The 25636-nt window shown below is 37.0% G+C and overlaps 2 protein-coding genes across 2 annotated transcripts; one reads left to right on the forward strand and one right to left on the reverse strand.

The window, feature by feature from the left end:
* Nucleotides 1-315: 315 nt before the first annotated feature.
* LOC309483129 (uncharacterized protein) lies at nt 316-7735 on the forward strand (the record flags this gene model as incomplete). Its single annotated transcript, XM_082148776.1, has 8 exons — nt 316-818; nt 3684-3739; nt 3824-3859; nt 3965-4095; nt 4531-4681; nt 4872-5002; nt 5440-7527; nt 7730-7735. Exons 1-8 carry the CDS (start codon nt 664-666, stop codon nt 7733-7735), a joined length of 2754 nt encoding a protein of 917 aa, XP_082004902.1. The 5' UTR covers nt 316-663.
* A 13216-nt stretch (nt 7736-20951) lies between these two features.
* Nucleotides 20952-24860, reverse strand: LOC309483169 (C-C chemokine receptor type 5-like). The gene is made up of 4 exons (XM_082148837.1): nt 24689-24860; nt 23280-23330; nt 22534-22614; nt 20952-22454 (listed from the first exon to the last, which is right to left on the reverse strand). The coding sequence occupies exons 1-4, from the start codon at nt 24763-24765 to the stop codon at nt 21377-21379; spliced, it is 1287 nt and encodes a 428-aa protein (XP_082004963.1). The 5' UTR covers nt 24766-24860; the 3' UTR covers nt 20952-21376.
* Between the last annotated feature and the right edge of the window lie 776 nt (nt 24861-25636).

Raw genomic sequence — 25636 nt, forward strand, 5'->3', positions numbered from 1 at the left:
ACAAAAATCAGTGTTGCCTACACCGTGTTATCCTCTTTTTAAAATTTGCACTCTGTTGACTTCAGTGGGGCAAGTTTTAAACCTGCTTTTAGCCTCTTAACATCCTTGATGTGTCATTACAAGTGCACAGCCAATGTGAGTGATTCCTTCAGCGTGAACACGGGTGAATCTGACTGCAGTAGATGTGAAAGATTAAAAAATGATGTTAATTCAGCCAGCGCACATACCTGTATTTACATCCTGTTTTCGGTCGAAGTCCACAGTAGTCGATTGTCGAGTTCACGCGCGTGCTTAGTTACCTATGATCACGCGCGTGAACTCGACAACCGAAAACAGGATGTAAATACAGGTATGTGCGCTGGCTGAATTAACATCACTTTTATTCATATCTTTCACATCTACTGCAGTCAGATTCACCGTGTTCACTCTGAAGGGATCACTCACAATGGCTGTGCACTTGTAATGACACATCAAGGATGTTAAGAGGCTAAAAGCAGCTTTAAAACTTGCCCCATTTAAGTCAACAGGGTGCAAATTTTAAAAAGAGGATAACACGGTGTAGGCAACACCGATTTTTGTCGTTGTTCTCTGTACTGACAGCACTCCAAATTTACAAAAAAATGAGCTCAATGTTAAAATTGACCGGAGTTCTCCTTTAATCTAATGTTACATACCATTTTACTTCTCCCCGGCTGTAGTGATTCTGCGCTGGTTGGAGTATTGCCCTGGTATTTAGGATTAGGCTTGGCAGATCTTTTGGACGGGTGCTTCCACTCCTCTCCCTCATCCTCATCCTCATCCTCCTGCATTGCCTGCAGGTACGACTCCAGTGTTGATGCCTTCTCTGCAACAGTTATATAACATAAATTGTGTATTACAAATCCTTAAAGAATGTTACTATATAGGCCTAATGGTAATGCTATATCATTTTAGGTTTTAGCTCTAAGGGAGTTTACCCAAAAATGACACTTAAGTCATCAATTACTCACCCTGGTGTTGCTCTAATGCCATTGTCTTGACAAAAAAATGCTGCCTATCAGATTGTGCTACCAACACTTTGTTTTAAGGGTAGGGTTAGGGTTTGGACAAAAACCTCAAAAAGCCTCAAACCACATGAACAACACAATCTTAGGGCTGGGCATCGTTCAGAATTTTTCGATCCGGTGCCAATTTCGATACCTCAGTTTCGATACCGATTCCTAACGATACTTTTTTCGATACCATATGTTTTAAAATTAATTTCAACATCAACAAAAATACATTAAACACAAAGCTTTTATTTTCCACCTTAATTGTGAATCAAAACAGTTATCAAAATAAAATAAAAAATCTGGTAAAACTACTCACTTAGCATGTCCACAAAACGTATATTTTTCTCTCCGTTTTGGCCTTCCGTCCACACGGAGACGGCGTTTTTATTAATGAAAATGAAGCTTTTTTGAAAACGCACTCCATAGTGGATACATTTGAAAACGCGGCAATACATGAGAGCAGTTGCGTTTTAGACCAAACATACGGTGACTGCGTGCGACCTGGACCGCATCAGTGAATGGTGAGATATTTTACTAAATAAAATTATCCTGTCAGACGAATTGCGCGATAACTTCATTATTTATTTTTCCATCTGAATCATATCAGTGATCTTTGGTGGGGATTAACACATGCGCAGTAAGGTGAATTAAGCGTTTTCAGGCGTTTCTCAAAAGTTTCTCATCCACACTGAAACGTCCGAAAACGCCTGAAAACGCTAGTGTGGACGGAGAGCGTTTATAAACGAAAACGCCGTTTTCAAATGTATCCGGATTAATGTAGACATAGCCTAACATTAATAAAATGACTGCCTGTCAGTCAGTCATCAGGGGAGAGAAAACACCATTGTGGCTGCTTGTTTAGTAAGAGGAAGTGTAACGTCAACAGCACCGCGACCGCTTTCTGCTCGCCATTAAATTAATATCATATCGCAGCAAACGCTGTCTGCGTGAAGTTTTAAAAAACTGTTACCACACTTGAGACCAACCGTGACTCTCTGTGACTTCAGCAAAACTGCAAACAGTTTAATCCGTCCGCACCTCTCCGTGTGTGTGTGGGTCGGAGCTCCGCTCTTTGTCAATATGCAGAGAGGACAGATAAGTTTGCGCTTACGCGCTCAGATGGAACCGAAATTTGGCACCGAAAGATAAAGAATTTTTCGATACTCATAGAATTGGAGTATTTTTTTCGATACCATAAAAGTATCGAAGTTCGGTACCCAGCCCTACACAATCTTATTAATTATTTCCTAACTAATGTACTGTTGCAGGTAGCACAAATCGTCAGAACACCTTACATTGTACATTGAAACACTCTTTCATGGTCGATGAACTAGAGCGCATATTAAAGTGTCAAAACGCACGCAGAGCAAGACCAACGGCCTATGTCAAGATGTTTAGTACGTTAAATAATACATTACATTTCGGTTCGTTTTTCACAAATCCATATCATACTTGGAATAAACAAGACGTGTCACATAGGACCATTATGTGATACTTTTTGCATCTTTTTAATAAAGCTTGTCGCAAGACGCACGCGGATTTTTTTAATTCACCTTTTGTGGTCAGAAAAAAAGATGGGAATATTTTACATTAACATTTAAATCGGCATAATTGTTTACAAGATTATATGAATTAAAAACAGCAACTTACCAGCAACTTTGATAATTTTGGCAGTGTAGACCGGCCAGCCACCTTTGGGTTTTTTACCCTCGGCCCACTCCACAACATAGATGCCATCGCTCTCATCCAGACGATCTAAGTAGTCTTCGCAAATAAAATCACGAATAAAGTCCGTTTTCACAACACTGTATGTTCCAGTGTCAATACCATCCAACCATTCGACGAGAGCAAACATACCTTCTTGATTTCTGTTGAACTAACGTTAACCTCAGGAGAACTGACGATGACGAGTGGGACGAGCGGCGGGAAAAGTTGAACGTCGGTTGGAAGTCAGACGTAAATAACCATATATGGAAATAAAGCTGGCAGTTTGACCAATCACAGGACTCTTACTGCCAAGGTGCAGACAGCCTTACTATATAATGTAAAGAGCAAATTATGTAAATTAACAATTAATAAAAAGTCCAGATGCAAAAATATAAAAAGTATTTGAATGAGAAGTGTGTTGTCCCTAAACGCACAGAGAGTAGATGGAAACGGTAAGTCACATGAAGTTTTGGGATTTTTTGTTGTTGTTTTTGACTGGATGAAAACTCTTAACTGGCCTTTTCACCTACGATCAACGTGAATGAGTTGTTTTTTATAACAAATTATATTACTGAATGAATAAACTGAAATGTGTTTAATAAAACTCAATGTATTATACTTAAAACAAAGAATGCACAACATTTATTGATACAATCAATGTCCATGACTTTTCCATGGCTTTAAACATAGGCTATAGCCTACATAGGCCAATATATAAAATTGTAAATTAACAATTATATTTTCTTTATATAAATTAATAATTGTATTTATATAATTTAATAATTCTAAATTGTCTTTTTCATTTTCTTTTTTATTATTTCGTAATGACTGCTTTAAGACTGTTTAACATACTGTCCTAATTGTTTTTGAATGGAAAAGGAAAATTTTGCTGGTTGGGGGAATATGATATGAGTAAGCCTGAATTCAAGAATTTTCACTTCCTAGGGTAAAATTAGCTGAAAAATGTCCACATGTGGAAGAAGAAACAACTGGTTTTTCATGTAAGTTTTTTTGTTCAGTCTTATTGTTTTTTTTCCCCCCAAATGTTACAATAATGTTGCTTTAAAAAGGTTGTTCCTCATTAGCAGGGCTCTGGAGTTCAATCAACTTAGCCCCTTCTGGTGAGATATTTAACCATATATATCCATTTCTTTACATAAATGTAAATAATTGCAACTAAAATCAGTTCAGTATCAGTTATTTTGCTTTTACCATATGTTGACTAGGAGACACCGAGAAGGGGTTAACCAGCAAACCCACGGTGCAAAGCAGGTGTCTCTCTGCAGATTTGGAGGTAACATCATTTACGCATCAAGAATCCTCCAGTTCGGACTGTAGAGGTCTCAATGTTTACCAGGTTAGAGGGAGTACACTTATGCTGCATTTTCACATTAACATGTGTCACACACACATACGCTGTGACACATGTGCACACACAGTGGGTTTCTGTCTTTTATATGGGGCTTTCCATAGACATAATGATTTTTGTTCCATAGACATAATGATTTTGGTCATTTTTTCTTATCTTCTAACTCTAAACACAACCCTCACAAAAAACATTCGGCATTTTGACATTAAAACAACAACAACAACATATTTATAAGACCAAAAATGTCTCCACAAGATCAAATATTTCTGGTATTACTATCATTGTGGGGACATTTCGTCACAACATTAAACAAGAACAATCATGCTCACCAAACAAAACATCAAAGAACCGTTTCAGTCTTTCAACCGTTTTCTTTTTACTTATGACCATATATAATGGTAATGTATTGTTCATCTCTAACAGGACTATGAAGATGAATCCATTTCCATTGCAGAAGAAGGGTCAGTCAGGGAACAAATGAAGGAGGACAACAAACTGAGGATGGTGAATCCTGCTGAACAAGGAGTGGTAGATCAGACCACATGTACTGGTCTACAACATAACGGTTCAATAGGTATGAACATTTCAATCTTGTATTAAGTTTTGTTTGGATAATGGTGTAAAAGGATATATAATATGGTATTGCAGCTGATAATTTGTGTGATACATAACCTATACATTTCTTTGCATGATAATTTCAACTAAAATCATCATCATCTTTATCAAGTATAAGTTATTTTGCTTTTACCATGTTGCCTCCATAGGAGACACTGAGAAGGGGTTAACCAGCAAACCCACGGTGCAAAGCAGGTGTCTCTCTGCAGATTTGGAGGTAACATCATTTTCGCATCAAGAATCCTCCAGTTCGGACTGTAGAGGTCTCAATGTTTACCAGGTTAGAGGGAGTACACTTATGCTGCATTTTCACATTAACATGTGTCACACACACATACGCTGTGACACATGTGCACACACAGTGGGTTTCTGTCTTTTATATGGGGCTTTCCATAGACATAATGATTTTTGTTCCATAGACATAATGATTTTGGTCATTTTTTCTTATCTTCTAACTCTAAACACAACCCTCACAAAAAACATTCAGCATTTTGACATTAAAACAACAACAACAACAACAACATATTTATAAGACCAAAAATGTCTTCACAAGATAAAATATTTCTGGTATTACTATCATTGTGGGGACATTTCGTCACAACATTAAACAAGAACAATCATGCTCACCAAACAAAACATCAAAGAACCGTTTCAGTCTTTCAACCGTTTTCTTTTTACTTATGACCATAATGGTAATGTATTGTTCATCTCTAACAGGACTATGAAGATGAATCCATTTCCATTGCAGAAGAAGGGTCAGTCAGGGAACAAATGGAGGAGGACAACAAACTGAGGATGGTGAATCCTGCTGAACAAGGAGTGGTAGATCAGACCACATGTACTGGTCTACAACATAACGGTCCAGATGATGGTGACCAAAGGAGAAAGCAGCATGAACTATTAATGTTGGCATTAAAGTTAAAACATAATCTAACTGATGCAGTCATTGAGGACATGCTTAAGGTAATCAATGCAGTTAGTGAAAAACATGTTGTGTCCACATCAAAGTACTGTTTCTACAAAACTTTTGGTAAAGTCAGAAACCATTTTCAGTTGCATCCAGTTTGTAAACAGTGCTCTGCTATTATGCAGTCTGATGAGAAATTAGCTAAATGTAACAGTTGTGGGGAGACATGCGACTTGAACAAACACATGAAAGAGGGAAACTTTTTCATTGAACTACCCCTGGAAGGCCAACTCAGAAATATACTACAAAATGACGAAATTCGTTCACACATCGTAACACCTGCACCTACAAAGACTTCTGTCTGTGACATCTATGATGGACAGCTGTACAAGGAAGCTTTAAAAAACAGTAAATCTCATGGCAGTGTGAACCACCTTTCACTAACATTTAGCTGTGATGGCATACCACTGTATCGTTCATCTAAATGCAGCTGTTGGCCCTTGCTCTATACCATTAATGAACTTGACCCAGCAGTGAGATCAAAGCATGTGATGCTTGCTGCTCTGTGGGTTGGTGGAGAAAAGCCAAACATGAACACATTTCTTGAACCTTTTGTGAAAGAATGTGTTCACTTGGAACAGGCTGGCTTCAAATGGTCAGTTGGACATGCGACATACACAACTAAAGTTCTTCCTTTGGTATTAGTCAGTGATTCTGTTGCCAGGCCACTTCTACAAAATTTCAAACAGTTCAATGGGGAATTTGGATGTTCATTTTGTGTACAGAAAGGAGTCATGGTAGAAAAAGGACAAGGCCATACAAGGGTTTACCCTTTCGAAACAAAGTGTGATTTAAGAAGTTACACTCAAACCATCAATTTTGCTGAAAGTGCACTGGAGAAGTGCACACCTGTAATGGGTGTTAAAGGGCCCTCAGTACTCTCACTGTTGCCAGGCTTTAACATCATACATGGCTGTGTTCCAGACTACATGCATTGTGTTCTTCTTGGTGTTGCCAGGGCCTACACTAACCTGTGGTTCTGCAGTGAGAACAGTGGACAGCCATGGTATGTTGGAAGGTCTGTCTCAGAAGTGGATGATAGACTTTGCAGCATTCAACCACCCCGTGGTGTTTCTAGAATCCCTCGATCTGTGACTGAAAGGCATTTTTGGAAAGCACATGAGTGGTACATGTGGTTGTTCTTCTACAGTGTACCTGTGTTAAAGGGCACACTCCCTGAAAGGTTCCTTGTCCACTGGGCAAAACTTATGAAGGGTGTTGGTTTGCTCCTCTTAGAATCTATCACTTCAGAAGAGATCACAGAGGCTGACAAATTGCTTAATGCATTTGTGCAGGAAGCAGAAGGACTTTATGGTGTTTGTAATATGACATTCAACATTCATCTGTGTCTGCATTTGGCCCAAAGTGTTAAAGACTGGGGGCCACTCTGGACTCACTCTGCTTTTGTTTTTGAAAGCTACAACAGAGAATTGCTTGAGATGGTAAAGAGCACACAGGGTGTTGCTTTACAGATTTCCAAAACCTTTTTGTTAGAGAAGGCACTTCCAGTCTATGGCAAATCTTTGATGAGTTATGCTCCCATTGAGGTCAAAGACACATTTGAGATGTTAACTACATCTAAGAAGACAGTTCAAATGGTAGAACAGTTTGAAGGAGTCTCTGCACTTGGCAGACCACAAAGAAAATTGCTAGAACATGACGACTATCTGGCACTCCACAGTCTTGTGCACTCTTTAAAGAAAGACATTGTCAACTACTATGACAGAGTAGTAGTTGATGGTCAAATAATACATGCAGAGAGTTATGCCAGGGAGACGAAGAGAAACTCTCACATTGTCTTCCTTAAAGATGATGATGATGATGATGATGCCTTCTTGGTGAGAAGGTTTATCTTTGCAGATTTGGGGACCGGAGGCATGTGCTATGCCATTGGTCACTATTTTCAGAAGCGAAAGCATAATTTTTTCTCATCCTTAAGCAACCCATGCCATTTTGTTGCTGTTGATAAAACTACTGGCCATCTAACAGCCATTCCTGCCAGTAAGATCAAACAGAAGAGTTTATTTGTGTGTCTACCAGGACTGAGAGTGGACTACATTTTTAAGTTTCTTAATCGCTATGAGCTGACTACATAATAGACCAACATCAAAAGGAAGTGCAGTGCTGCTGCAGAAAGAAAGAAATAAATGGATTGAAAGACATTTCTAGGAAGATACAACATAACCATTAACAGTTTTATAACATTGTTTTTTCCATTTTTGATCAAATGTAAATATTATCCACTGCATGAAAATTGGGATTTCCGACCCCGTAAACGGCCGTAAATCTCCCTAATTTTCGGCAGTTAACGACAATTTACAGCCTGTGAACGTCGCGTTCGTCTGTGCCGAATATTGTCGGAAACGAACCATGACGTATGCAGAGCGCTCGCGCCGGAGGTGTGAATGGCTCTAATTACCATATGAATAGCAGCTCCCGCCAGAGAAAGGCTTGAATTTCCTCACTCACTATTGGTTGAACCCACGTGGTTTAAACAAGAAAAATCACTCGTGATTGGTTGGCAGATCTGTTACTATTGGTCACCCTCGCTCATTATAAATTCAAAAAATTATAATATTCATATAAATAATAATATATAAATTATTTTTTTATATTCATAAATTCAAAAAATTATAATATTTATATAAATTATGATATATCAATTATTTTTTTATATTCATAATATGCTATTCTGTGGTATATTCATGTCATTGTTAACCTATGGACTACACTATTATTACCATCAAGGACATTAATTTATAAAGGAAAATTTGCCAGGGACATGCTGTTTATTCAAAGAAAGAGCTTTATTAGCACAAACACAAAACAATATACACCTATGTACAAAGCATAGATCATCTGCACACACAACAAATTGGAAGCTCAGTGTCTGTTTTCATCTTCGGAGCTGTAGGTGACTAGCGGCGTTCTCTCTGAATTCGATCCACTTTGAAAACGTCTGTGGTGCGTCACCCTGTATTTAGGAGTCGCCTCTAATCTCGACTGCAGCGTAGCACAGAGCTCTGTGAGCTCCTGGCTGGTGGTTGAACTTCATCGGACATCAGATCTATGGTGGCGCACTTCCAAATGCCCACGTCATCCTCACCTAGCACACCGTCTCGCTTCTAGCAGCTGTAAAAACAACCAATACAGACAATCAGTACTGTGATTCACTGTGTATGGACACAAAACATCTATTAATGCACGTGAAAAATAGTCACATTGACTAAAAATCATACCCTCTTTCTTCTCGCTCGACTCCGAGCTGAACTCTTCACAGCTTCGGCCTGCAATGCCAGATCTGGTTGTTTGTACCTGAAGCTCCTGCGTACTGTCTCGTAGTACGTCTTACAGGCAGCTGGAAAACAATTAAATGAGAGTGATATGAATAAAAACAACGCAAGTCACAGTAAAATGAAACAAGAAGAAAATAGTAAAAGTTACTTACACACAATATTGTCATGATCAGCGTCATGAAAATCTGGACTTGCAGACATAGCTCTGAGTAAATGTGAGGTTACGCCCTCGTTATGAGGCGAGGTTACTCTATGGAAACAAAATGTATGATTAAGATCGGTATCTATAACGGATCTATTTTCTTATAAAAGAGAATGAAAGCATATTCTTTGAATCTTACCTTTAAAATGTTTGTAAGTTTTTATGAAAGTAAAAAAAATAAAAGAATGTAAGATTCTTTTTTTTTTTTTTTTTTACCTTGATCCAGTTCGTAGCGCCCACAATTTGTCTCAGAGTTGTGAAGATGGCATACTGCTTCCTGTAAATTACAGGATTATTTACAATTATTAAACAAATAATAGCCATCACTCCCATGACCTCTTGCTTTATGATGAAATCATGAAAAACAGAATATTCTTACATTTCACAAGGCCTGACAAAATACAAAAGTGACCGATGAGATGAATACTTACTGGGTGTCAACAGGTCTTTGCTCAGAGGAGCGCTAGCATCTTAAGGGCGAAAAAAACAAAGAATATTCAAAAATGTACAATTATTGAAATCAAACAAAAAGGTAAGAATTGCCACACACTGCTCTTCTAAGCAAGACTGTCTGAAACATTAAGCCAATAAAATAAACTGTTACCAAACTTGATTCTCAAGCAGTAAGTAAAGACCAATTTATAGTTATGCGTCGACCTCCCGCTGTAGCTACAGAGTAGTCTGTGTACATAGCGTACCCTTTAGCACACCCTGACGTGCACCTCTCCCAAAATGTAACAATGCGTCAATTTTACGTGGACGGAAGCGCTGTGATTGGTCTAGAACTTGATTAAGCCAATAAAATTAAGCCAATAAAATAAACTGTTACCAAACTTGATTCTCAAGCAGTAAGTAAAGACCAATTTATAGTTATGCGTCGACCTCCCGCTGTAGCTACAGAGTAGTCTGTGTACATAGCGTACCCTTTAGCACACCCTGACGTGCACCTCTCCCAAAATGTAACAATGCGTCAATTTTACGTGGACGGAAGCGCTGTGATTGGTCTAGAACGCCTCCCTCGGGTTTCACAGGCTTCTTTCTGCATGTGTAATTGTGCGTCAACAGGGACAACAATGCAGAAGTATAAATGAAACAGTGTAGCCTATAGCGTAGAGGCTCGGGCTACGGTCTGACGCAAAAGTATAAATCAGCCTTAAAGGATTAGTTCACCTCAAAATGAAAATTTCCTGATAATTTACTCACACTGAGTGACAAGATATCCATGTCTGTCTTTCCTCAGTGGAAAAGAAATTAAGTTTAAGGAAAACATTTCCATATTTTTAATGGCATATACTTTATTGGCAACCAAAGATCTCAATGTTCCAAGACGGTTCAAATGTCCGTCTCAATGCAGCTTCAGAGTCTCTACACAATCCCAGTCGAGAAATCAGGTTCTTATCTAGCAAAACCATCTGTCATTTTCTAAAATTATATATACAAATTTATGTATTTTTTAAACAATTGTTTGTCTTGTGCTAGTCTGCTGGCATTACAGACATTTGAACCTTCTTTGAACATTGGGATTGTTGGTTGCCATTAAAGTCCAATCTCTGTAGAAAAATACTGAAATGTTATTCCTCAAAACTAAATTTATTTTCCACTGAAAAAAGAAATAAAGGTTGGGGCAACAGATAAAGTGAATACTCACTGGAAATTTCCTTGCGCTGAAATCTGGCTGCACATTTCTCCGGGTCAGAGAAGGCTTCCACAAGACATTCAAAGTTTGACTTAGAGTCTGAAACACATGAGTCAGCCAGTAAGTACGGTCATGTTGCCTATACTAAATTAATAATGAAATACTGGAGTCATTACTACGCTTAATTAAGAGTGAGAAGAACCTACTCATCTTGAATGGACCAAAAAAAGCGAATGTTTTAGTTTCATCTTTCCATAGAACGTTTGAAAAGTAACTGACACTACTGGAACTTCAAACGGGCAGAGGGACGACCAGACTCTGACCATAGAACGCTGCCCGTTTGAAGGTCCAGTAGTTTCAGTTACTTTTCAAACGTTCTATGGAAAGATGAAACTAAAACATTCGCTTTTTTTGGTCCATTCAAGATGAGTAGGTTCTCACTCTTAATTAAGCGGCTTAAATAACTCTGACCAGCACTGTATATATTTAAAATAGATTATTCACAAGCAGTAAAAAACTACTTGTCTTGAATGGAGTGTGACTTTGTGCAGAGCAATGTTTTGTGCAGGGGGAAAAGTACTTACCAGGAGTGGACATTTCACTGCCAGGACGCTCCACTTGGCTAGACATGGCACAATCTTTATTAGATAAAACACATGAATAAGCCTGTGACTTATGTTGTACACAACACAATATTATGTTTAAGTTGTCATCAGTACTCACCAGTTTTGTGCAACATGCTGGTGTCCTCAATGGGCTGCAGCTTCCTTCGTACATTATTGAACGGGGTAACGTTATATCTTGACGCTTATACAGAGGTAATGCAAAATAAAATATATAAAGTTAAAGAATTTAATTTTTAAACTGCAATTATAAATTAAGAGAAAACGATTACCCCTGATATTCTCATCCAAATCCAATAATACTGCAAAATAAAATCAATCATTTGTATAAAATTTCAGGCCCAATTTGTATCAACCGATTTTATATTTCAAATGTATAAAATATCTGAAAATGAGAATACCATTTCTAACAGAACCCTCCGATTTTTTTTAGTGTGCTTCCTCGTAACGTTAAGTTAACGTTAGATCTAATCACCTCATCGTCCTTCTCCTCTGCCTGGTAACGTTGTTACGTTAGGTGTCACATTCACGACGCACATTTATAAATTAGACAATTCACCTTTAAACCCACCTTGCATCATCTGTGAACCCCGTAGCAAGCTGCTATATGGACAAGCTAACTTAGTTAGCAAAGAGCTAAGTTAGCCAGTCAGACTCAGAACTCTATGCCATGCTGCTATCGGTTTACGTGCAGTTTAGTATCCCAAATTGACATATTCTCTCGTGTACAGCTAAAATAACATGGAAACTGAACATGAACCATGAGCAGCAAGCTAACTTAAAAAAAAAAAAAAAAAAAAAAAAGCGCCAAAAGCTAACGAGAAGTTGTTTACACAGAGAGTGCGCGCGCGCGACCGGCTCTCTCTCTCTCTGGTCGTTCTTTTAGTTAAAACATGCGCCCTGTCACAAACGCAGCCGTTCATCTACATTACTCACCGATCAAATAAGACTTTGGCGGGCGCTAAAACAAGTTCAATGCAGGAAAATTCATGCGTGAGTTACCATTAGACTCGCACGGTAGCCAGGAAAATGGCGAGCTCAGCTGTTGTTGACGCTGTGTGTGTGTGCTTCAAGATTATGACGCAAGTGCTAAGATTCCGATTGGCCATTGGCCAAGAGAAAAAGTGCTAAGATTCCGATTGGCCCAGAGAAATGTAAATTATAAGATTTATCCAATAATGTTTCGCAATTCTAGCCTGCATGGCAGTTTACTGTGAGAAACAATACAGAAAATACAGGAATATATAATTGTTTGTGTTTTGTTAGCTTAAGTTTCAGTGTGGATTGTTTGTGTAACCTTTAGACATTAATGAAGATAATTTAATATTTTGTCTAAATCATGCAGAAAACCATCTATCTTTGGATAAAAGCGTCTGACAAATGGATAAATGTAAAATAATATATATATTGCCACTGTACACTGTAAGTCCAGATGTTCCTTCATGAAAAACAGCCTTTTAAAGTGGATTTTAATGTGGTTATTCAATTTGTCCCATTTTGTCTGTTTAATAATACTGCTATCACAAAAAGGGCAGTGGAAATTTCTGCAACATGTTGTGCATTGCTCCAAAAGTGGTAGCGCTATTCAAACTCCACTGGCTACCTGTCACATTCAGGATTGATTTTAAAATTTTACTATTTGTGTATAAAGCTCTTAACAAACCGGCCCCCCAAAATCTGACCAATCTCCTCTGCCCGTACACTCCATCTCGTACTTTGAGATCCAGTGATCACTGTCTTCTTATCGTGCCCAGATCCAGACTTAAAAAACGAGGCGACTGCACTTTTGCGACTGCAGGCCCAAAACTTTGGAACAGTCTACCCCTCTATATCAGACTAGCTCCCTCAATTTCCATCTTCAAAACATCCTTGAAAACTTTTTTTTTTTTTTTTTTTTTTTGTCCTGTTTCTGCCCTGCATTTTATCTATTGCCCTGTACAGCACTTTGGTCAGCCTTGGCTGTTTTTAATTGTGCGTTATAAATAAATATTGTATTGTACTGTATTTTTTTTAAAATTAAGTTAATACCTTTTAGTCACCTGGGATAAAACTCCCCCTGCTACCCTCATTTGCATTTGTAAAGCTCACAGCAGTCTCATTTACATGTTAAAGCATTAGAGGGAGGGGGGTCACGGGGCAAGCAAGTCCCACGTCAATTTCCGACAATTTCCGACAGTTTGCAGTGTTGCCTGTAAATTGCCGTTTGCAGTCGTAAACCTTAACTTCCACGACAATCTACAGCGCCGGTAACTGTCGAAAATCCCACTTTTCATGCAGTGATCACTAAAATAAGAATGTTTTTTTAAGATTGAGATTACCACATGGAGGACTTGTTATACTCTCATTGACATAAGCTTTTACTTATAGATACAGGGGGTCAATACCCAATCTGATTATAAGGTCATTAGGCCAGTACTGATGCAGTAAATAAAATCAGAATATAAGATAAAATGTTTTTTCTGAAACTTGATTGTGATATTGAGTGGATTGAGTGAATTGTAATGCATCTCAAGTGTTCACTGTAAATAGAATGAGAAAAGCATATATATTGACAATAAATATCACAATATATTCCCATGTTTGAATGTCTTCAATATAATATATAATATAATATAGCTTAATATAATGCATAATTGGTAAATGGTGTAGGAACAAAAAGATGAATAGCAAAAAAGTAACTCGCTTGATTAAAAATATACATATGCGTTTAAGGATCACTGGAGGCAAGTTGCAAAACTTAAGTGCAGTTTAATTAATAAACTAAAAACAAAGGCTTGACATGACATAGAATAAAACAAAGACCATAACCTCACCAACAGCAGTACAAGGCAAACATGACAAGTAACAAGGCAAACATGAGGGCTTAAATATACACAAGCTAATGACAAGACAAGGGACACCTGTGAACAAAACAATGAACCAATGAGAACAAGACACATGAACAGGGGAGTACATGGCAGGTTCAGAAGACATGACAAACCAGGGAAGCACATGACAAGAAACTGAAACATGACAATGACCTGAAACAAAACCCAACCCCATCTGTGACAATGTGACACTATTCATGCCTCATGTATTTTCATATGACATGAGGCATGAAATATATTGTCACATATATGTACACATATTTATACATGCAACATGTAGATCAACTGTTATGCTTGAATTTTTATGCATGTTGAAAATATATTTTCAAAATATATTTCAATATATTTAACAGTGTTTCACATATATGTGAATATATTGCATTTCTGTATGGGCACTGTAGTGACCACTATGCGTGAAAGGGTTAATGATTATACAGATAAAATAAAACATACACACACCTGAATTTCACAGAGCAAATGCACCAATTCTGCGCCGCTGAGAAGAGATGAGGAGTACTGTTCTGGAGACTGGGGAGAGTGACAGAGTTCAAACAGCGTCACTCAACCGTTGAGTTGTCGTCACGTCAGAGTGTGGTGGGGGAGGGGTGCATTGTTTTAACTGAGTAAACTTAATCAATTTCTTATGCGTGTTAAATATTAATAATATTTATTTTATTTAAGTAATATCTGTGGTTCTTGAAACAGATCATTTTAATGATCCATTCTCAAATATTGTGATGGAAATTTCACAAATATATTAGCTAAGTGTATTTTAAATAAATAATTGGTTAGTCAAATACTAAATTATTTTAGTGAAAAACGTCAAACGTAAATACAACTGTAAATTTCAGACAAAATTAATTGGAGTTTTAGTCAATTATTTCGGTATGTTCAACTCAAACTATCAAGTTTGATATTCAGTAAATGATATTCAGAGATTTTATTAAAGGTCCCATGACATGCTACTTTTTGTAGGCTTTAATATAGGCCTTAGTGGTCCCTAGTACTGTATCTGAAATCTCATTCCAAAAATTCAGCCTCGGTGCAGAATACGCTGATTTCACGCAGCCGTTATTCTGAAATCGAAAGCGAGGCTCCGGTGGGAAGAAAACCGGAAGTGTCGCCTTTAATCACAGGAGAGTCGTGAATGCGATGACGTATTGTTGTGTTTAATGATGGTGTGTCAATTCTAAAAATGTACATACATTTCTTTCATACTTTAGACTATATACAGTGAAATTCATTTATAAATAAAATAATTTTTTTATATATAATTCAGAATGTAAAAAAAGAAGCAGGAATGAACTATATACATATCCTATATTGAATAGTAACATCCAATAGTATAAATCGCGACAGCAGCTTTAGGTTGGTAATCCAAGGCATTGTTGTTTATCTTTACTTCCGGGGTTCTTCCCACCGGAGCCTTACTTTCGATTTCAAAATGGCGGCTGCGTGAAATCAGCATTATAGCCACTACAAGCCAGTCCCAGAATGAGCTTCCTTCAGACAGGCCGTTTCGGTGTCTGTAGCTTTAAATACTAATGAGGAGGAGAAAGGCGGCGCAAGGTGGAGGGTGGGTGTGGCCTTGACCATCTTGCGCAACGGGTAACGTGGCGTGCATGTTTACGTTGGATATAGCAATGGCACGAAGACACGCAGTCTTTCAAGCATTTCAGTTTGACCCAGAATCTGATCCAGATGAAGAAGTTGCAACTCAGCGGCTCCAGCAGGACGTTTCCGAATGGTTAGTTTAAAATATTATGTCTGGATACGGTACTTTATTCGGATGGTTTACAGTTATCATCATGTAGCTAACGCGAACCTACTGTTGCCTTTTCATGAGAGATCTGTAACGTCTGTATTTATCTTATTACAATTACATCAAGCTCTGCGATCTTGAAATGCGGATATCGCGCGCGCCATATAACCAACAGGAAAACGGTTATCCAAATAACAAAGACGTGTACAACACTCGCGTTACAGTGTGTGTATTCACACACATAAACTGCATATCTGCATAGCTAATGTTACAGCCACATTCTACGTGTAAAATCTAGGTAACCATAAACAGTAAAGCAACACTTATATATCATTAGTTGACTTACTTGTCCGAGGTGTGTAACGTTAGCTGAGCCAAAGAGAGTGATCCAGACTTTAGTTTCAGACGTTCAGCAAGCCCAGCTCTGTATTGACCCTTCGGTGTTCATTTGTACATCCAATTATTGAGCAATTGTTATGCTTCGCTCGCTCAAAAGCCATGATATCTCTCGTGGACAAACTAAAATCGCGCGCGTTCCTACTTCCTAGCGCATTTTCTCATGGGCGGAAAATATTCTCTGGGCGGGCAAAGCAGAGACAGGGGAGGTAACATTTCCTCCTTATGACGTCATAAGAAGGAGATTCAAGATCAGCGCGTATGAGCCTCCATTTTCTCAAAGGCAGAGAAAGATATCAAAAGCTCGATTTACACCGATTGACATTTTTAGAAACTTGGGGACCATATACAGGCTAGGGGAACTCATATTAATGTTAAAAAACCTCAGAAAGTGAAAATTTCATGTCATGGGACCTTTAAGTTAATATTACTGTGATATTTACTAAGCCACTGAATTATTTTTTAGAGTGATAAGCATAAGAATCACTTGGACATTTAGGAAAGTTTTATGTTTGTAGGTTAAGAATAGAACTGTTGTGTACTATAATAGTACTGTGATAAAGTTTAGAGAAATTGTCACAAAAGAAAAATAAATCTGGTGATGCAGGATTTAAAATGAAAACTATTGATATGTGAAATATGCAACTGTATCTTGTAGAACACACTCTAACAAATAATTTTGTAATTAAAATATGTGCTTGTGTGTGTAGTTTAAATGTTGTGTTTAATCTAAGGCTGATTATACAGTATATAACCATGACTGACTACAGCATAGGGCTTGACTTAGGACAAGATAAGAACAAGCATGAGTGAAGTACAGCCTTATACTGATTGGTAAACTGCACTGTGTTTTATATACGTCCATGCTGGACATTCATATTAAATTAGCATTATTTTCCTATGTTTTTACTTCATGAAAATCTATATGGCTTTAGTTGTATAGGACATATATGACATAAAAATACATTAATATTATGCAATTTATATGTGGTTTTTGCAGCATATATGTCCCTTACAATATTCTGTTGGAACATATAAGAATCACATGTGTTTTTAGCAAACCTTTTCCATATGGGTAACAGCGTGCACTAACACAAATAACAACTGTCCACTGAAGCGTGAGCAAGAAGGAACAGCAACATGGTGTCGGCCCAGATTCGGCCCACATCTGGGCCGTGTGGAATCCACGTGTACCAGATGTGGGCCGGATCTGGGCCGACACTATGTTGCTGTCGGGGTGATGACCTAAATGATGAGCAGCTGAGACTAATGGTTATTGTCCATGACAACAGATGAGTGGCGGGAAAAGAGACAAAGAACACATGGGATGAATGGAAACACTTTGTTTTCCAAATGCCGAACAACTTCTTGTGGTGGAGGTTGAACAACTTGTTGTGGCGGAGGTGTTGTACTGTACATCCGAGACAAAGTTCCATCATATCCTTTAACCTGTTCCAGACCATCTAGAATGTCTGTGGGTGAAGGTGAGATCTTTTAGACTTACACTGCATATACTGTATGTGCTGTTGCTGTGTGTGTGTGGTGTATTCACCGCCACAGTTACCACATCAATATGAAATCATTGAACATCTATAATTGCCTCATTTGACTTGCTTCGTACTATGTACCCAGACATTGGACTTGTTGTCCTTGGATAAGTCAACCATCTCAGAGTCCTTGATATCTGCCTAGATAAAGTAAAGTCTGTCATCCATGACAGGAAGTGAATAAGACAACCTGTACCAATGAAAAAAACAACAATGTCTTTTATAATACTATACTGAAATTGATAGATATTTCTCTATGAAAACAGTAAAAATTCATCCTTCAGACAAATCATGGATCTTTTTGCTCCACGTCGTTTGAAGAGATTTGGTCTTCAAGTCCCTTAATGAGAGGATGCTCACAGCAGAGCCAATGGGTGGAGCTTGACAGCCAGCTCCCCCTCTTTTGATGTAATGAGTGGAGTTTAAAGGTCTAGCCACACCCTAAATAACCTTTAAAGATACAACTGTCCCCGTTTTCATCACATTCATACATCACAAATAGATATCTAACTAATAATGGGTTGTATTAGATGAACCTCAACAGATTTTGTCTTAAAAAATGATAGAGGTGCAAGTATTCATGAAGGCTACATCAGCTCAGGAGTTTCTAAATCTCTCATAGAAACTTGTAATTTCCAATGTAAATGTCATAGCTGTTGTGTTTGAGTACTACTTGTGTGTTCACTTTTACCTGTAGTGTCCTTAACTCTTGTGAGCAAACTTTCCAAACTTGCAAAGAGCAAAAACAGTAAGTTTGGGTTTCATTATGGTAGTGGGGATAGTCCCTCAGAAGGTATCAGTGTGTTATTATGAATGTACTGGGAAGGAGTGATATCTATCACATGATGTTTTGACTGGCTAGTGAAGGCCTAATCACTCGAACTGGTCAGATATGAGAATGCTGCACATAATTTCATTAGAAGGGTCGCACTGGGGATATTAGACTGAATCATAATGACCGCTGTGATGACAATCTGTGAAGTCTATACGTTAAATCTGCTCATCATAGCTGAGCACAACTTGAATCATGCGTTTGTGGAGGAGTAGGGGCTGGGGTCTGTGGTTAAGCCTATGACCCAGTTTCATACGACCCAGCTCTAGACGTATTTTACCATAGATGACACAATTTATCTGTTTTGTGAAGAGTGCAAGTACATTGAGTGCAGTTATTTTGGCCATTGCATCACTATCACTCATCACATTATTTTTAATAACTCATCACAAAGCTTACATGTTCTTTCTCGTGACCAATTGGTAGCCCAAGTACAGATTCCACTTTGAACATAAATGTCTAAATGTCCCAAAGCAATTGTTTTGAAATTTACTCTAGCAAATACATTTACAGAACAGATTATTTTACTTTTCTTTCTCGTGAACATAAATAGATGGATCAGTTGCTTAATTTTAGATCTTAATTAAACCACATTTATTCAAAAAGTAAAATATTTTCAAATTCCACATAACTTCCATTTAAGTTCAACAGATTCCAGTTAAGTATAGTGATTTTTTTAGACAATACAATAAACAATAATACAAAAAATCAATACCCAATAATACTAAAATCAATCAGGATAGGCAAATCTAAAAAAAATGAGTTTTAATACGTGATTTAAAAATTGAAAGACTAAGACTATTACGTATATATTGAGGTAAACTATTCCAAATCATCGGAGCAATACAACTAAAGGCTCTGCTTCCCATGGTAGTTAAACGCACAGATGGTGCAACAAGAGTCACAGAAGCAGAAGACCTGAGGGATTGGGTAGGTACATACACATGAAGAAGTTCACTCAGATATGATGAAGGTGCTAGATTATGAAGAACCTTATAAGTAAAAAGTAAAATCTTGAACTGAATACCATATCTGATTGGAAACCAATGAAGGTGCCCTAAAACTGGAGTAATACATGTATGCTCATTCAACGGTGTTCGTGTAATGATCCGAGCTGCTGAATTCTGAACCATCTGAAGTTTATGAATACGTTTCTGTGAAACACCACTGAGCAGAGAGTTACAGTAGTCAATTCGAGAGGTAACAAATGCATGCACGAGGACAGCAGTACCATTAACAGAGAGAGATGGTAGAAGACGATTAATATTTCACAAATAGTAATATGCGGGCCGTGTAATATTATTTACTTGTGCCTCGAAAGACAGAGTACTGTCAAGGATGACACCCAGACTCTTGACATGAGAAGAAGGAAAGATAACAGAGTTGTCGATAGTAAGTGTAAAACTTCCACAATGACGCAGTTTTGATTTAGTACCTACTAATAAAATTTCCGTCTTCGCACTATTAACTTTGAGAAAATTGCATGTAAACCATGATTTAATTTTAGAAAGATAAGGCAAAAGAGAGGGAGGCAGCAATACTGAACTAGGCTTTGAAGATATATAGAGCTGGGTGTCATCTGCGTAGCAGTGAAAATTTATATTACATTTACGGAAAATCTGTCCTAGAGGCAGTACATACACAATAAACAGAAGAGGGCCCAAGACTGAGCCTTGAGGTACACCACTGGTTATCTGAGATTTCCGCGATTACATTTTTTTTATCTGAACGAACTGAGTCCGACCAGATAAATATGATTTAAACCAATCATGGGTTATACCAGTGATCCCAATAGAAATCAACCTCTCCAATAAAATGCTATGTGAGATAGTGTTGAAAGCTGCAGTTAAATCGAGAAGAATGAGTATTGATAAAAGCCCTGAATCTGCAGCCATTAACAAATCATTTGTGACTTTAATAAGTGCTGTCTCCGTGCTATGACCTCGGAGATTCACACACTTATACTTTAACAAATGCATTGCTTGTTGTTAATGTTATGTAATGCATTATTGACGTTAACTAATGGGACCTTCTTGGAAACTGTTACTAACTGACCTTGTTCCTGTTCTCACCAGTGTAAAATTATCACTCTGCAATCAGATTCACACACTTATACATACAGTACATCTTTATTGAAGGTAAATTCTTACAAAATATAGTTCATCTAATTATAGTATTAGTAAACAAAAAACAGTAACAGTAAAATGTATGCATGTATACATGTAAAATAGAAAGGTTATAAAACAAAAAACCACTAAAAATTCTTGATAAAAAATAGAAAACATTTACAAAATATGCACAAATAACATTATGAGGCTTGTGTATGAAATTGTATGATCCTTTTAATGTGAGCAGTCTTCTATATACTGTACAATTGAAAAAAAAAAAAAATGAAAAAAAAAAAATCTGAATGGTGACCGTCTGTCAGTAGATGACCTGGAAGGGAAAATTTTTTCTCATCCAAGTAAATCCTTATTAGATGTTTGTTTTTTTGGCCTGTATTCCCTACCCCAATTAATGTTCCGTTCACACTGCAGATGATCTCTCATCCACACTAGTGGTCTGTGAATAAACAGATCCTGTGGCCTGTATAATATAAATCTTCATGAATTGCAATCTACTGAAGGGTGTCCTGTACAGGAGTCTAAAAAGATGCTTCCTAAATTTCTCTCCCACAAACACATAGAGCATTGGATTCAGGCAGCTGTGTGAGTAAGCCAAAGCTTCTGTGATCTGAAGACTTAGACGGATTGCCTTACTGTTGGCACAGGAATGAGTTATCCATTCTTTTAGCTCTAAAGCTTTCACAAAAGCTGCAACATTGTATGGAGCCCAACAGCAGAAGAAGACCACCATCACCACAATGACAAGACGCATGGCCTGCCTCCTGGAAGAGCGAACTGTCAGGAGTCTCTTCAGAATCAATGAGTAACAAAATCCAATCACAATAAGTGGGAGAATTAAACCCATGACATTCATTTTAAAGATACCATTTATCTTTGAAGTATGATTAGAAGTTTGATCATTGGTAGGATAATATGTGCAATAAGTTTGACTAGAATTTTTTGTGGTTTTGAGGAACGTCAACTCAGGAAAGGATGCAAAAAAAGCAATGATCCATATGACCAAACTGGCTAAAATCCCATATTTTCTTGTTCTGACTCTCAATGCAAACACAGCATGAACTACAGCTAAGTATCGATCAACACTCATCAGTACAATAAAGAATATCCCACTGTAGAATCCAATGTGGTAGACACTGAGGACCATAATGCACATAACATCTCCAAAGATCCACTGGTCTATGGCAGAGTGTGCCAGGAAGGGAAGAGAGGAGACCAGCAGCAGGTCAGCTATCGCCAGGTTCAGGAGACAGATGTCAGTCATGCTTCTCAGCTTCACACCCATCAAGACCACCCAGACCACCAGTATGTTACCCAGAAATCCCACCACAAAAAACAGGCAGTATAACACAGGGAGGAAGATAGCTGCATGAGATCCATAAATGCAGGAAAACATAGATGGATCAATATCTGTTTCGTAGAATTCAGAATAGTCATATGGTGTAGTAGTATATGGCTCATCAGTACGTCGCCCATCCACACTTGAACAGGGAAAAAAATACTATAAGCAAAGCAGAGATCCTCCTTGAATTCTGACTAATTCATGTTATATGACCTCACCTGGACGATGCATGATCATTTAGATCAAGGGTGCTGTTGGTTACCATCCCTGTCCATGGAGGCTGTGGCTGTGCAGAGGTACTGTTCATGACAAAGAGAAGAGGCAAAGAAACTTATTCAGTGCAAATGGATCTTCAATGAACCTACTGTACTATCATCAACTGAATCAACACTGAACAAAAAAAGCAATCCAAAGCAAGAAAAAACAAAAAAAAAAACATCCAAATTGTATTAAATTTCATTCACACTATTACTTAACTAAATGTGAACTAAACTGAGCTGAATAATGAACTTTGCAACATTAATACTGTTGTTTTCTTTTTTATTACTGGGAATCTTTGAAACAATCTGATTTGCATAAAGTGCTATATAAATAAATGTGACGACTTCATCAGAACAACACTCATCAGGTAAAGTATATATGACGCATTTGCTCTCAGTCATGGCTTCCATCCTGTGCTGCCTCAATGCAATGTCATGGCAATTCGTAACTAGTTTACATTTTGGTGAATTGGTGGCTAATTCGTATAAAATCTCATTTACTGTAAACATTTTTGTACGAGCTTCAGTGACGGGTCTGTTAGAGGTGGGCCTACTTTTTTCTAACAATCGTATGTTTCGTACAATTGATACAAATTCAGCTTTTCATAAATAGATCTATTGGTTTAAAAACTGACATACAAGACTGATTTCAATGTTCTTTTTATGTTGTCTGAACTACATTTGGAGATGAAGTTTGGTCTTACCTCAGTAAGGCAGCTGTATAATTCATAATCAGAGAACCAGAGGCGTTCTTACTATATTAGACAAACAAGGAAACAGAAGTTAGCATAATAATGCTGCAAATAGATCATCTTTAAGGCATTAGTACAACAATATTAGCAAACAGTGTTTTGCTGCACTAGCTTTAGTAGACAAAATGGGAAAAAACATCTACATTTTTTATTATTATTTTGAACAATCTTGGATGATGATATGAGGCCTTATGTCACAGTAGAATTAATTATAAATAAGTAGTAAACTACTTTACCGGGTAACACTTAATTAGATTCTATATGGTAAAATTGGTTATATAATAAAGCTAACATGAAATAACAATAATACATTTTAGTGCTGGTTCATTTCTTTTTAGCAATGGTATAAATAGTGGTATAAATGGTATAAATAGTACATAAATTAATATTATCCTAGTTTAATAAATGCCATGAAAAAAATGAATTGTTAGTTATACAACTTTACACTTCACTGTAAACAATAGTATTAGTGTACTACTTATGTTCATAATCATCAAAATAAGAACATGAAAAAGAACATGATTAACTTTCTGTCATCTTTCTTTGATAATTGCACAATTTATTAAATTACATTTATTTGTACAGCACTTTAATATTTATTGCACTTAAATATACAATACATGGTAACATTTTATTTTAAAGTGTTTATATATATATATACAGTATGTGTGTGTTCAAGCATCTTTACAAACAATATGCCTTAAAACCCCCGGTGAGCAACTGGCAGACGCAAGTCCACCTCTTCAGACAAAAATATACAAAGCATAGATTATTGTTAATTTGAACCACATAGTATTAATGATGATGGATGATATAGTCTAATTTCTTGTTTAATTAAATAAGGATATTTTCTAATTTGTATTTAATAGTTTTTATTTATTTTTTATTTAATATATATATATAATTATTTAATATTTGAATTAGTATTTTACATTCTACATAAAAACATGCGTTTGTGCAGAGCAATTTTATTATAATTTTTTTTTTTTTTAAACCAAAGTCATCCAACGACTTTAATGAATAAAGTATGAATGATTTATTATCATAACAGAAAATTTCACATACCTATGAGCATTATGAGCACCGATCTGTAGTGCAAACCACCGGTGACATTTAGGCTTATTCTGTGACACTGAATGTTTCCAAATGCTGGTTTACCAACCATAAAAAAAAGTGTGAAACCATAACCCTTTCTTCATTTCAAACTGATACAACAGGTGTTTGCAATGAAAGTGGGGGTTAAGGCTCTCTACGTATATTTATACCATATTATATCATATATAAATGAACACGCAGCGTATTTTTGTGCATATTATTTTAAAAAGAGGTCAAATAAAAAATGTGCTGCCAGGAATACTCACAAATGTGATAATTGGTGTTGCCCTCTGACCTTCCGAGCAAAGAAGGGAAGTTGAGATGACAGATAAGATCGTATCATGTGAGATCGGTCAAAATAACATGATCTATTATAGTTTTTTTTTTTTTTTTTTTTTTTTTTTCATGGTATTGGTTTGTGACACTTCCTCTGTTTAGGTAAACTGGGGTATAGGGGCTTTGCAGATTGCAGGACTAGTTTCATATTGACTGCAAAGGCAATGACCCGATTGGCTCCCACCATGTTTCGTCTACAGTCTAGAGGAAATTACATCACAACACATCTATGTTGTCTTTTTTATGTGAAAACAGTGGTGCTGCACTACAATATAAACTTCATAGTGTTTTAATAGGTCAAAAAAGAAAAACAAATGACGAAAAAAAAATTCCTATGCCGATAAATGTCCAGTAAAAAACATACTCAGCATTGCACAGGTAGTCAGAAAAGCTGAGCAATAGTGTTAGCATGTGGTTTTACACACTCATACACCCTGACCACTTAAAAGTGCTGTTAAAAGATATGCCCAAATATAAACTGATGCATCTTAACTTTTACATTAAGATGGCCTCTGGGGTTCTTCAAGTGATTTATCGTTACATAACATAAAGACTGTGATCTACACCATCTGAATTAGTAACACACTAAAACCAAAAAAAAATGAAACCGAATGAGGGAATGAAACTCTTTTGCGGGTTCTTGTTTACCTGGCAAGAGTTTGACTCAAAAAAATTTCAGCACACTTTTCTGGTTCTACTGTCTTTTCACTGTGAGACAGAATGTGTGTTTATAAACTCAACAGTAGCATAATATGTAAAAATGTAAAATGCAACTAGATTTTTAAATTTTATGAAGAAACGTTAACATTTAAATGGTGCTTGCTCGTATGTACAAAATTCACTGGCATGATGCTATAGGGTGTCCCAATAAATATGAC

Source organism: Leuciscus leuciscus (genome assembly GCF_965113295.1).
Source record: "Leuciscus leuciscus genome assembly, chromosome: 20".
Taxonomy (NCBI): domain Eukaryota; kingdom Metazoa; phylum Chordata; class Actinopteri; order Cypriniformes; family Leuciscidae; genus Leuciscus; species Leuciscus leuciscus.

Excerpts from the sequence above, each read along its gene's own strand:
- LOC309483169 (XM_082148837.1), bottom strand. The coding sequence starts at position 24,765 with ATGATACGATCTTATCTGTCATCTCAACTTCCCTTCTTTGCTCGGAAG. Across the intron at positions 23,331-24,688 it reads CAACACCAATTATCACATTT|TAAGAACGCCTCTGGTTCTC; the intron begins GTGAGTATTCCT and ends TGTCTAATATAG. Across the intron at positions 22,615-23,279 it reads TATACAGCTGCCTTACTGAG|TACCTCTGCACAGCCACAGC; the intron begins GTAAGACCAAAC and ends TGTCATGAACAG.